The following is a 14,883-nucleotide window of genomic DNA, read 5'->3' as shown; positions in this document are numbered from 1 at the left end:
AGATGGTCTAGTCATTGACTAGAACAGTGATTCTTGCATGCATCCACCAGCTCATTTCTTTGTGGCCTTGAAAGCCTCCAAAGCATAGGTGGAGAGGTATGGAGGAAAGGCAGTGGGCTCTTCTGGTAGCTTCCAGATGTTGCTCCTGAACAGCTGTTACCAAAGGCCAAAGATGCACTGTGTTTGTGCTGGCACTTCCAGCAGGGATCAGTACCTTGAACTGCACAGCCTTCCCAGAGGCTGCAAGCAGCACCTCTTGAGGCATGTGAGGCCAATATGCACAGTGTTGGAAAGTGTTTTTAATCACTGGAGGCGACTGGTATTCAGTCACTGGGATGACTCACTGAGCAGTTGCCCTCCACCCACCATACCAGGGCATAGGGAGCGTGGGACTCTGCAGGTGTCCCGGGAGTTTCAATCCTCCTTCTCCTAGGCAGATTCTTGCTGAATGGCAGTGGAAAGCAAGGACAGAGAAAGGTGTTGGGATTCCCCCTCTTTGGGCTGCACTCAATGTTTATGGTGGCTATAGCTGTAGCAGCAGCTTAAAGGCTCTGGGCTGTGGCCGGGCTTGGCAGCTCCCCGGCATGGTGAGGGGGCTCCTGCCCCACAACACTTCTAGCACAACAGCAGCAAAATCAGGGTAGTATTGTTGTATAGACATCCACTTTTTTAACAAAAAAGCAAAACAAAAACAAAAAAGACAAGAACATGCAAGACACCTTGTGTTTGAATCCAAAAGGAACTGAATAGGTGGTGAGTTGGCAATGGCCTATATACATTGCCACTGAGCAATGTTCCCTCTAATATTTTTCATCCACGTGCGGATTTTTTTCCATCCATGTGCAGAATAAAATTCTATATGTACTGAGACGTGAACATGTGCACCACTAATAGAAACAAAACCTAGCTCTGGGTGCACCACTAATAAGCTGGGTAGCATTCGATTTTCTCCTGAGCAGCCGCACAAGTGCACAGTTTACAGGGCATAATGCTACTGAGGCACCATTCTTGGGCGCTCCAGAGCCAATCCAACAGGTACCACTAGGGTAAAAACCCTTCTAATGATCATGTGCCACACCTATTGGAATGCCCATGAGCAATCACCTGAAGAACTGTATATTTTTATTATTGAATCTTGCAATAAAATTCTACACAGGTTATAATGATTTGGACACGGACACATTTTTCCTAATGTTAATTAAGCATTTTAGGAAAACTTGTCAGAGTAGCCACCAGCAAGAGTTGGCAGCTACATACTGAAGCCATCAACAAAAATGTACTGTGAAAACTCCCGAACTATTTCCATTAGAGTTCATGCTATAGCTGTTCTGGTGCTCAGAGGTCAATAGCATGTTACCCTAATCAGAGGAGCTGATATTTTGATATGCTGGGGTGGAAGGATTTCCCACTCCAGACCCCACCCCAACACCATCCCTTTCCCTAAAGCTGCACTCCAGCATACAGTTCTTGCCACAGGAAATTCAGTCATGAATTTAATTAATGCATCATTTTTTTTAAATGAGCATCATCAGCATGGAAGCATGTCTTCTGGAACAGTAGTCAAAGCATGAAGGGGCATACACTTGTTTAGCATAATCCAGCATGTAAATACCTTGCAATGCTGGCTAAAAAAAGTCTCATGTAAATGCTTGTTTTCACTTTCAAGTGACATTTTAAATAAGTGGGCAGCATTATCTTATGCAAAAGTTTCAGCTGGTATTCTATTGTTTAACAGTGCAATTAAAACCGATTAATCACGATTAATTCTAATTCTGATTTAAAGAATGAAATTGCATGTGTTAACTGCAATTAAATGGACAGCTCTAGTTTGCACCTTACCATTTTTGATGGCATGCTCTTCTGCAATTAAAAATCTGCAGAAGAAACACTAATCATGATGCGGATCATACTTACTAAAAAACAAAAACTAAAAACAAGTGAACTGATAGTGAAATTTGGCAATGAGGTATGTAGGAGGATTCGGCCACCTTATCTCCCTACCTCCCAAAATCAAGCTATTGTCTGAACTTTTTTAACCCATTATTCTTACAATTAACACAAGATAATGTACTATATATTTGAGTGAATTAGTTTGTCTTCCTACCTTGCAGTTTGCTGCATTCCTCATTCTGGCTGAGGAACGCCAGGGGGAGACAGACCCAGCAACCATCTCAACCTGGAACTGCCCCAACTGGAGCTGCAGCAGCCATAGAGAGGCATCTCTCACCTGGACCCAAACTGCTGCGATGAGAGGAGGATGGACTAGCCTTCTCTCCCCAGTGATGCCTGCATACTGAACCCTTCATCCCCAGTCCCAGCCCAGAACAATGATTTAAATGAAGCATGTACATTTTCATTTTATTTTCCAAAACCCAAAAATGAATTGAGTTAAGGACCCTAGCAATGCAGAGTAAATCTTCTAGTTATAAATAATAATTTAGAAAAATAATCAGAGCAAAAAGTTATTTTCACTTTTTTCCACTTTGCATCCCTGGGCATGCCAGTAACCTAAATATTCTGGTTATCTGAAGGGGAGAGGGTGCCGAGGAAGCCATGTGGGGCCTACAGCGGAGGGGGGGCACAGAAGCCATGTGCGGGCTGGGATGTGGCCTACTGGGGGGAGGGGGGCCCACGAGCCGCCCGGGCAGGGAGACGGGGGGGGGAACACATGCGGTCTGGTGGGGGGGGGGGCGTTAGCCGGGGGTCGGGAGCAGTCTGCTGGGGGGAGGGGAGTAGAAGAGATGCTTGCTTCTTAGAATGGAACACAACTACTTCTGCATTTGTATGGTCACAAGCACGAGATCTTTATCAAGGACTCCGGGACTATCATATTAAATAGTAATTGATGATAATCAGAACATTTCATTTGCTTGTATGGATCTCTAAAAATAGGTTAGGAAAGTAGGTTAGGAAAAATATCAAAGATAGGAAAATTATTGTACAATGATAAATATTGTCAGAAAAAGAAGCTGGAAGTAGCAGTACACTGAACTATTTTTAAATACACTTTTTAAAATTCAGCTGTTTCAAGTTACTTTAAATTAAGCCCAGAATAAAAAATAGTTAATACAGTAAGGAAATGATCCAACAAAAGATTAAGTTTCACATTTGTGATACAGAAGTTCACAGACAACCTCAAAAACTGCAGATGATATTTTTAAGCAGTCTTCTGAAAGGCATAGATTTCTTTTCCTGAATGAGATCCTAAAATAGATACTTCTGATCTTTGCTGACAAACAGAAAACAGAAGTAGTTTCTCAGAGAAACTTGGAGATTTAAAACTCTGAAATTCTAATAAAAAGAATTAAGATTTTGATGCATACCACTCTGTCGATTGAGATTCTGCATTTCCCTTTCTCTGCGATCCAGTTCTGCTGCTTTTCTTTCTAGTTCTTCTTGGCGCTTAAGCAGTTCAGCCTGGGCCAATGCATGGTCCTGAGGGGAAAAAATAGCAGAAAACTAGAATATTTGTTCTTTTGCTTAAGTTCTACAATTATGTTGCATTCTCTGTCATGAATCAAGATCAGGGTGGGGAATAATTTTAGACCGAGAAGGGGCAGGGCACCACAGGTGGAAGGGGCGGGACCAGGACACATCAGTGCTTCCCTACCCCCAGAGAACCATCAGTTGTTCAGATCAACTGGCTGTTCCCTCTAGATGTCAGCACCCCTGGCGTCAGGAGATGACTTTGCACACCCCCTGCCTCCTGGTCAATCAGCACCTGGGAGTGGGGGAAGCACGGGGAGTCTCTCACTCCCTGCCCCGCCCTGCAAGGGCACTCAGTGAACAGCAGCTAGCGGTTGTCTCTAAGCACCATGTGCCTCTTGCAGGGTGTGAGGAGACTTCGTGTACTCCCCCCCACCCTAGGTCAATCAGGGCCGGGGGGTCAGGGAAGCATGCAAAGTCTCCTCCCAGTCTGCCCGCGTCCTGCAAAGGGTGTGTAGAGCTTAGAGTCAACCCTGGAGGTTGACTAAGTGTCGCGTGCTGCTGGTGGGGGAGGAGGCTTGGCATGCTCCCCTGTCCCTAGACCAATGGGCCTGAGGGGTGGGGGAGTGGCAGGGTGTCCGCAGGCCGGATAAACCCTGTTGTCAGGCTGGATGTGGCCCTTTCGCCCACTCCTGATCAAGATAGACCTGCGATTTTAATTAATTAATCCAACAACTTGTACTTAATTTCAGCACTTATTTCTGTAAAGCAGAGCACTGATTACAGAAAGTAATGCTACTTTATAAAATTAATGTTGGCCTAATACATTTTTCAATATGCAGTTATAACTTTTCACAATTAGTACATTTCCAAAATGTTATACACAAACCTTTGCTATTTGTGTGTAAGCAGGAGGTTCTTCTGTTGGTTTCATTATAGCTGGTTGTGTACTGGGTGCATTAGGCATTTTCACATTTCCTGGTGGAGGCTAAAAAAAGAAAGTGAAAATTATAAGACACATTTATAAACATTTTATACTAAGTCGACTAACATATTATCTAGTGTACTTATTTTAAGGACATAAAATAAAAAAAAACCTATTTGCAGTACAGGCGGAACCTCTCCAGTTGAGCACCCTCGGGGCCTGACCAGTGCCGATGCAGAGAATTTGCTGGATCATGGGAGGTCAATTTGTCTAGCAGCAGTTCCACTGCTTACTAGCCTCTTAGAAGACATTTAGGGGTAAATTAGAGCTAAATAACAGCACAGAACACAGAGCCAGGAGGGGTGGCCATGAACAAATTTCATGGGACCACAGAAAACTTGGCCTCATCCATAAGTGGACATCCAGAAAACTAAAAATCATGTATGATCACAGATGTTAATGTACCAAAGGGTGCAGGACTACAGAGGTTCAGCCTGTATTTCCAATATTTAGAAAAAAATTCCTTTTTCTATGATAAAATACAGATGGATTAAAAATCAATAATTGTTTTTATAAATTAAAAATCAGACATTTAAATCCGATTTTTAGATTTAAATTGTTTAATTTTTAAATCAATAAAATACTAAATTTCTCATATAAAAATCAGAATTACAATTAAATTTTATAAAAAAATATGCTACACCTAAGAACATAAGAACGGCCGTACTGGGTCAGACCAAAGGTCCTTCTAGCCCAGTATCCTGTCTGCCGACAGTTGCCAGCACCAGGTGCCCCAGAGAGGGTGGACCAAAGACAATGATCATGCGATTTGTCTCCTGCCATCTCTCTCCAACCTCTGACAAACAGAGGCCAAGGACACCATTTTATCCCCTGGCCTTTTATGGATCTAACCTCCATGAAATTATCTAGCTTCTCTTTCAACTCTATTATAGTCCTAGCCTTCACAGCCTCCTCTGGCAAGGAGTTCCACAGGTTGACTACACGCTGTGTGAAGAACTTTCTTTTATTACTTTTAAACCTGCTACCCTACATTTACAGTCTCATAAAAATGAATTAATGGCTCTAGTCTGTCCAGATTAACTAGAAGATCTTGCTTCTTGAAAATTCTGGGCTGTTTCTTAGCAGATTAACATGCGCAAATGCAGACACAGGCTGGATAGGATTATTTGTGTTATGGACTTATAGATGGCGGACCTGGGTCAAGCATGACAGAGTTAAGATATTGTCTAAAGACAGAGACACACTATATAAGAAAGGATGGAGGCAGAATAGACAGGAACAGTGGAGTGGAGCTGACTGAAAAGAAAAAGGGAAGATATTATTCAGCACATACACAGCTTCCTATATTCCCTTACACCAGGGCAGGCAGGACAGCCTCTGAGGGCCGGATCTGGCCTGCCAAGCCAGTGGATCCAGTCCACAGTCACCTCTCTTGTCCCCAGGCCAATCAAGATCTGGGGACTGGGGAGCACATGAAGTTTCCTCCCCTGCCAGAGACACATGGCACCAGAAGGGGCAGGGCATGAGACACTTTATGCGCTCCTCCCACCCTCAGGCGCTGATTGGCCTGGGAGTGGGGAAAGCACATGAAGTCTCCTCCCTGTGCCAGAAGGGTGTAGCATCAGAGAGAATTGCCAGATGTTTGCAATAGTCAGTGGTTCTCTCTAGCCACTGCACTCCACTGGCAGGGTAGGGACAGAGGGTGAGGGACTTAGGGCTGGGGGAGGAGGAGCCACAAAGTCTCCTCCCACTGCAGCACCTAGGAGGGAACTACAAGCTATTTTAAAACAGCTGGTGATTCTCTCTAGGTGCCAGGGGCAGGAGCAAATACTTCATGAACGGTCAATCAGGGTCTGTGAGCAAGGGAGCAGGAGAAGTCTCCTGGCCCTGCATACCTCAGTTTTCCCAAAGGAACCCCATCCTACACTTGTTTTCAATGGGGCAAGCATACTCCAAAATTAAGTGCACTCTAAGTACAATCAATCTTAGCTCCTTTGGTAACTTGGAATCATACCTGCATCAAAGTGACAGTGGGAAAGGGGAAGATGAGAGCTAGTTGTAGAAGTTTTAAGAATACTGTATATTTAGTGTTTTGAGGACTTGGCTGTTAGCGTTAATAAAACCTGAAAATTTTCAAAAAAGCTTAAGGTCAACCATCAACTGGCAACTCAGGAGACTGCTGCAATTGCAAATATGAAACATCTATTTTATATTTAAGGTTAGTTTTGTTAACATATAGGCCCTACTGTATTTGAGTGCATGATTTAGTTCTTACCATTCCTAATGTACTGCTGCTAGATCTGTAGCTTAACACAGCTAATGAGGATTATTAACTATTCTTTAAATTAATAAAAATCAAGATATCTAAAAAAAATTACACAAGTATACCCTCTTAGACAATGTAAAATTATGTACTCAGCTATAAATTAACATGTTTTAGTGAGGAGACCTGCACCCTTGTTTAAGAAATACGTGAAGTAATATCAGTGGGAAACTTGATTTAAATAACTTTTTTCTTGCTGACTTCAGTCGTGATTTAAATCAATTATTTAAATTGCCTTGAACTAAATCAATGCACCCTGATAAAATATTATCTATATAGTACATTGCTTGCCAGAGATGCAACATAGAATTTTATAAATAAACGATAAGTAACAAAATAGTAGTCTGATTCGGATATGAACTGGGGCAAGTCTAGTTTTCAGTTATAGAAAGCCCAGAAATTAGAAATGATTTATACAATAAATAGGACTAAGACTATTTAACAGTAATCTTAGGACTTATATGAGCTCAGACTTAGGACTTAAATGATTAATATACCCTCTCATTCAATTTTTCCAATCCAAAAATCATGGTTTGATATTCATCATGTCCATCAACACTTGCTTTTACAACTTATCAATTTCAGGCATTATAGCAGAAGTAGGCCACTCCAAGAATTTTGGTAAATGGCCACCAACCACTCTTTTCTATTATATTAATGGTGGAGGTGTGGGGTTTGGGATGGAGTTCTGGGTGCAGGACACATCTCCGGGCAGAAGACTGGGGTGCAAAAGAGGGAATGGAATCTGGGAGGGAATTTGCGTGTTGGACAGAATTCTGTCCTGCAGAAAGATTTGGAGTGCAGAAGGGGTGTCAGCGGCAGGCTTTGGCCCTTACCACTGTGCCAGCTGGCACAACGGGACACTCAGGAAGGCAGGCTAACTGCACACCATGCTGGCTGCTACAAGTGTTTGGATGCTGTTGGCATACCTGTATCTGCACACCTCTCCTGGGGAAGGGGACTGCAGGTCTGCATGAAGCCCGTAAGCACCACCTCCTGCAGCTGCTATTGGCCTGTTTACGACCAACAGGAACTATGAGGATAGTGCTGGGGGCAGAGGCAGCACGTAGAGACCCGCTGTGCCTCTCTCCCCAAGGAGCACAGAGGCATGCTTGCTAGCAACAGCCAGCCACTTCTGGGAGCAGCACTTCTGGGACCACAGCAGGCAACCGGCCTGTCAGCTTGAGCACCCTACTGAGCTGCAGGACTTTTAGCAGGCCAGAGGGTCAAGGGGGACCAGAGGCAAATGTTTAACAGACAGGATCTGGCTCACAGGCCGTATTTTGCTCACCCCTGCATTGTAGACACTTAAATTATCTTCATAATTAGTTTGCTTCTAACAGTTACCAAATAAGCTTTGTGGGAATGTGATATTCCTCTCTCACAATTTCCATATCCCTCCCACATCCTCTTAATCTTCTACACACCACAGAAATAGTGCCTTATATTTCCCAAATTTCTATTGAAGATAGGACTTGAACTAACACTAGGTGGGTAGGTTAAGGTCAAAAGATTACAGTTTATTCTCTTCAGCTAACAAACAGCAGTGCAACTTTCAATGCTAGAAACCTTACAGGCTCCTCTTTCTGAATATGTGTGGTATAATCCTTGTACAGTAGAACCTCAGAATTACTAACACCAGAGTTACAAACTCTCGGGTCAAAACCATACCTCATTTAGAACTGGAATTACACAGTCAGGAAGTAGCAAAGACCAAAAAATCCCCACCAAACCGAGTATAGCACTGTGTTAAACCAAACAGTCAACAACATAATCAGTGCTCCCTCTAATCTTTTACATCCACGTGTGGATTTTTGTATCAATGTGCAGAATAAATGTTTATGTACACTGAGGCATATGAGAACATGCACCACTAGAAGAAACAAAATCTAACATTTGGCACTCTTCTAAACAGAAGCACAAGCGCACAGTTTGCAGGGAACACTTGTTCTCATCTGATAATTTAACATTACATAGGATTTATGGGATCCATTAGGTATATTAAGTATCAAAGCTTGTTTGCAAGCTTTGATTAAAGATAACTTTGTAAACACTCCAAGAATAACTGACATCTTTTTTCCCCACTTTCTGCATAAATTAGCATATACTAATCAATTCTCTCTCTAGGTTACCAAAATTCCTGCACATATCTCTAAAAATACTTCACATTTACATTCAAGTGTAACTGTTCTCAACACATTCTCTTTCTGTGTCACCTCACCTAAAAATGGTGTGTGGGGCTATTGTAATTCAGTAATACTCTGTTGGCATGACAAATCATACAAATGTTTCCAAAACATACAGGAAAGAAGCCTCAAGTATGTGTGACAGGAAGGTATAATATGACCAAGACTGTTGTTTGTATTATATTAACACCTCAAAGCCAACTGAAGATCAAAACCTCATTGTGTACACAGTACCCATTCATAAGAAGCTCCCACCGCAAAGAGTTTATAATGAAATATGAAAGTCTAGACGTAGCTTCCATTTGTATTAGAGATGTAAAATCCCATTTTAAAATCAGTTAACAGATTAAAGTGGGAAGAATTGGGAGACACTCTAGCCCAGCCCACAATAGGCAGGGGCTCGTCCGGCCAGGACAGGCCAAAGCAGCCCCTGCCCATTGGGCGCCCAAGCCCACCAGAGCAGCCTGTCTGCAACGGGGCCCACAGGATTGGGGTAGCTCCCTCACGCGGTGGGCAAGGAGCTGCTCCAGCCCTCACCAGTTAACCGGAACCACTAAGCATCACGCATTAAGAGTGATGCTTACTAGTTAACCTCTCACAATCTAGGCATAAGAATGGCCACACTAGGTCAGACCAAAGATCCATCTAGTCCAGTATCTTTCTTCCAACAGTGGCCAATGCCAGATGTTCCAGAGTTCAAAAAAAAGAACTAGATAAATTAGTGGAGGTTAGGACCATCAATACTCATTAGCCAGAATGGACAGAATGATTTCCCTAGCCTGTTTGTCAGGGGCTGGAAATGGATAACAGAAAATAGATCACTTGATGATTACCTGTTTCTGTTCACTCCCTCTGGGGCATCTAGAATAGTGATAGAAATGTAGCCGTGTTAGTCTGGGGTAGTTGAAGCAAAATGCAGGACAATGTAGCACTTTAAAGACTAACAAGATGGTTTATTAGATGATGAGCTTTCGTGGGCCAGACCCACTTCCTCAGATCTGGGGCATCTGGCATTGGCCATTGTTGGTAGACAGGATACTGGACTAGATGGACCTTTGGTCTGACCCAGTATGGCTGTTTTTATGTTAGAATAATGATATCTGATATACTGAACAATGTTATTGTCAACATGAGCTATTTATTTAAGATCATTTGCAGAAAAATGTGACAACTTTGCTTATTAGGGAAGGGATTATTCAAGTGAGACAAGGAAAGAAAAAGAAAGAGCGAGGTCTTGTTCCAGAGTCACTGTTGCTGGAGGGGGAGCACGTATGTGTGCAAGAATGCACAAAATATTTGCTTTAAGAAATGTACATTTATCATCTTTTAGCTTTTCATATCAGTTAATAAGAGAAATAGTTCATAACAGAATAAAACTAATAAAAACTGGCTTTGTTTCTCAAAACCATCTAGAATGCGCCAACAGCATTTGTCCAAAGACCGTAAGATACACAACCACTCAATAACAATGAAAACAAGGGTGAATAAAAACAGATTTTTAAAAATTGCATTTTTTATTTAAATTTGATTTATTTTTAAAAATAAACTATATTTTTAATTTAAAACAACATGTTTTAAATCTAGTCACAAACATGCTACATATGTACTTATAGTCTAATAAAAATGAATTAATGGCTATAGTCTGTCCAGCCTAACTACTAGCTCTCGCCTCTTGATAGTTCCGGGGTTTCAATTTGTTACTCTGAAGATTAAAAAACAAATAATGTGAAAAGACAAACACAGGCTGGATAGGATTGTTTTTGTTCTGTGCTTATGTGGTGGTGAAGCTTGGCCACGCAGAGCTGGAATTAAGACACTGTCTTAAGACAGAGAGAGACAACAAATCTGGTGAGGAGGGCTTTAAACTAAGTTCGTTGGGGGACAGTGACGAAAACCTTGAGGGGAGTCAGATACTGGGAAGAAATGAAAAGAGGAACGAGCAACAAAGGAGGACCCGTGATTCGAATGCAGACTGTAGGGCGATGAACTGGTTATCTACGGTGTTTGTACACCAATGTGAGAAGCCTGGGTAACAAACAGGAAGAATTGGGAGTCCCTGTCCCAATCCAAGAACTACAATTTGATTGGGATAACAGAGACTTGGTGGGATGACTCGCATGACTGGAGCGCTGTCATGGAAGGGTATAAACTATTCAGGAAGAACAGGCAGGGGAGAAAAGGAGGAGTTGTATGTAAGAGAGCACTATGATTGCTCAGAACTCCAGTATATAGAGGGAGAAAAGCCTGTTGACAGCCTATGGGTCAAGTTTAGAGGAGTAAGCAACAGCAGAGATGTTGTGGTTGGTGTCTGCTACAGGCCGCCGAATCAGATGGATGAGATAGAGGAGGCTTTCTTTGGACAACTGAGAGAAGCTTCCAGATCGCAGGCCCTGGTTCTCATGGGGGACTTTAATCATCCCGACATCTGTTGGTAGACCAATATGGCAGTACACAGACAATCCAGGAAGTTTTTGGAGAACGTTGGGGATAACTTCTTGGTACAAGTGCTGCAGGATCCCAGAGGCTGTGCGCAGCTTTACCTGCTGCTCACAAACAGGGAGGAGCTAATAGGGGAAGCAGAAGTGGGTGACAACCTAGGAAGCAGTGATCACAAAATGGTAGATTTCAGGATCCTGACCAAAGGAAGAGAAGAGAATAGTAAAATACACACCTTGAACTTCAGAAAAGCAGATTTCAACTCCCTCAGAGACCTGATGGGCAGAATCCCCTGGGATGCTAACATGAAGGGGAAAGGAGCGCAGGAGAGCTGGCAATATTTTAAAGACGACTTATTGAAGGCACAGAAAGAAACCATTCCAATGCATAGCAAGAGAAGCAAATATGGTAGGAGACCAGATTAGCTCACCGGAGAAATCCTTAGTGAACTTAAGCACAAAAAGGGAGCTTACAAAAAGTGGAAACTTGGATAGATCACTAGGGAGGAGTATAAATGTATAGCTAGAGAATGCAGGGGAATTATCAGGAAGGCAAAAGTGCAATTGGAATTGCAACTCGCAAGGGATGTGAAGGATAATAAGAATGGTTTCTACAGGCCTGTTAGCAAGAAGATGGTAATCAGAGAGGGTGTGGGGCCCCGAGTGGATGAGGGTGGTAACCTAGTGACAGATGATGTGGGGAAAGCTGAAGTACTTAATGCTTTCTTTGCCTCTGTCTTCACGGACAAGGTCCGTTCCCTGACTAATGCGCTAAGTGTCGCAATATGGGATGAAGGTGGACAGCCCTTGGTGGGGAAAGAACAGGTTAGGAACTATTTAGAAAAGCTAAAAGTAAATAAATCCATGGGTCCGGACTTAATACATCTGAGGGTACTGAGGGAGTTGGCAAATGTAATTGAGGAGCCTTTAGCCATTATCTTTGAAAAATCGTGGAGATCAGGAGAGATCCCGGATGATTGGAAAAAGGCAAATCTAGTGCCCATCTTTATGAAAAGGAAGAAAGACAATCCATGGAACTATAGGCCGGTCAGTCTTACCTCAGTCACTGGAAAAATCATGGTGGGGATCCTCAAGGAATCCATTTTGAAGCACTTGGAAGAGGGGAAAGTGATCAAGAATAGTCAGCATGGATTCATGAAGGGCAAGTTGTGCCTGACCAATCTGATTAGCTTCTATGATGAGGTAACTGCCTCTGTGGACATGGCGAAGTCAGTTGATGTGATATACCTTGACTTTAGCAAGGCTTTTGATACGGTCTCCCACAACATTCTTGCCAGTAAATTAAGGCAATTTGAATTGGCTAAATGGATGGTAAGATGGATAGAAAGCTGGCTGGAAGGTTGGTCCCAGTGGGTAGTGATCAACGGTTCGATGTCAGGATGGCAGTCGGTATCAGGTGGAGTGCCCCAACGTTCGGTTCTGAGACCAGTTTTGTTCAGCATCTTTATTAATGACCTGGATGAGGGGGATGGATTGCACCCTCAGCAAATTTGCAGATGACACTAAGCTAGGAGGAGAGGTAGACATGCTGGAGGGAAGGGATAGAATCCAGAGTGATTTAGACAAATTGAAGGATTAGGCCACAAGAAATCTGATGAGGTTCAAAAAGGACAAGTGTAGAGTCCTGCACTTGAGATGGAAGAATCCCAAGCTTTGTTACAGACTAGGGACCAACTGGCTAAATAGCAGTTATGTAGAACAGGACCTGGGGGTTACAGTGGATGAGAAGCTGGACATGAGTCAACAGTGTACCCTTGTAGCCAAGAAGGCTAATGGCATATTAGGTTGCATTAATAGGAGCATTGCCAGTAAATCCAGAGATGTGATTATTCCTCTTTATTCAGTTCTGGTGAGGCCACATTTGGAGTACTGTGTCCAGTTCTGGGCCCCCCACTACAAAAAGGATGTGGATGCATTGGAGAGGGTCCAGCGGAGGGAAACCAAAATGATTAGGGGGCTGAAGCACATGACCTACGAGGAGAGGCTGAGGGACTTGGGTCTATTTAGTCTGCAGAAAAAAAAGAGTGAGGGGGGAATTTGATAGCAGCCTTCAAATTCCTGAAGGGAGGTTCCAAAGAGGCTGGAGAAAGGCTGTTCACAGTAGCAATGGATGGCAGAACAAGGAACAATGGTTTCAAGTTGAGGTGGGAGAGGTCCAGGTTGAATATAAGGAAAAACTATTTCACTAGGAGGGTGGTGAAGCACTGGAATGAGTTACCTAGGGAAGTAGTGGAGTCTCCATCCCTAGAGGTGTTTAAGTCCTGTCTTGACAAAACCCTAGCTGGGTTGGTTTAATTGGGATTGGTCCTGCTTTGGGCAAGCGTCTGGACTTGATGGCTTTCTAAGGTGTCTCCCTGGTCTATGATTCTATGAATAGATAGGAAAGCACTGAGACAATACCTAGGACAGGAACAATGGAATGAACTGCAAAGAAAAAGTGAAGGTAATATTCAGCAAGAGCACAGCTTCCTAAATTCCCCATCACTTTTGCCACAGAAAAACTGTCATGGCTTCTGGGCATAAGAAAGTCTCTATCTGGGAATATTATGAAAAAATTCATTCCCGGGGTAAAAAAGAAAAACATGTCCAGTGTAAGAAGTTCAAGATGATGCAAAGACTAGTTACAAGACTAGATACCCTAACCCTAACCTTTAAACTAGGTTCGACGGGGACAGGTGAGCAAAGCCAACAGGTAAGTGCTAAATGTGCGGGACTGGGAGATGGGTTGGAAATGGGGGGGACTATGGCCTATAATGGCAAGGAGAAAAGAGGGTCAGGGCACAACAGGGAGGCAAGATCAAATCAGTATCTTAGATGCCTATATACAAATGCAAGAAGTATGGGTAATAAGCAGGAAGAACTGGAATTGCTAACCAATAAATACAACTATGATATCATTGGTATTACAGAAACCTGGTGGGATGGGATGCATGATTGGAATGTTGGTATGGACGGGTACGGCTTGCTCAGGAAGGACAGACAGGGAAAAAAGGGAGAAGGGGTTGCCTTGTATATTAAAAATGTACACACTTGGACTGAAGTGGAGATGAACGTAGGAGATAGCTGTGTAGAGAGTCTCTGGGTTAAGCTAAAAGGGGTAAAAAATGAGGGTGATATCATGCTAGGAGTCTACTACAGGCCACCTAGCCAGGTGGAAGAGGTGGATGAGGCCTTTTTTAAACAATTAACAAAACTATCCAAAGCCCAAGATTTGGTGGTGATGGGGGACTTCAACTATCCAGACATATGTTGGGAAACTAACACAGCTGGGCACAGGCTATCCAATAAGTTTCTGGACTGCACTGGAGACAACTTTCTGTTTCAGAAGGTTGAAAAAGCTACCAGAGGAGAAGCTGTTCTGGATTTGGTTTTAACAAATAGGGAGGAACTAGTTGAGAACTTGAAAGTGGAAGACAGTATAGGGGACAGTGATCATGAAATAATAGAATTCATGATCTTAAGGAAAGGTAGAAGGGAGACCAGCACAATTGAGGTAATGGATTTCAGGAAGGCAGATTTTGATAAGCTCAGAGAACTTGTAGGTAA

General features: G+C 43.0%; 1 protein-coding gene across 1 annotated transcript in view; it reads right to left on the bottom strand.

The window, feature by feature from the left end:
• SCAMP1 (secretory carrier membrane protein 1) overlaps positions 1–14,883 on the bottom strand; it is an 84,224-nt gene that overhangs the window by 43,261 nt on the left and 26,080 nt on the right. The window contains exons 3-4 of the mRNA XM_006119131.5: positions 4,316–4,414; positions 3,324–3,435 (exon numbers count right to left, since the gene is read on the bottom strand). Of these exons, the coding sequence (XP_006119193.3) occupies positions 3,324–3,435; positions 4,316–4,414 (211 nt within the window). The remainder of the gene's footprint in view (positions 1–3,323; positions 3,436–4,315; positions 4,415–14,883) is intronic.

This window comes from Pelodiscus sinensis, chromosome 6 (assembly GCF_052426305.1).
Source record: "Pelodiscus sinensis isolate ZL-2025 chromosome 6, ASM5242630v1, whole genome shotgun sequence".
NCBI lineage: Eukaryota > Metazoa > Chordata > Testudines > Trionychidae > Pelodiscus > Pelodiscus sinensis.
This window is presented reverse-complemented; position numbering and strand designations above follow the sequence as displayed.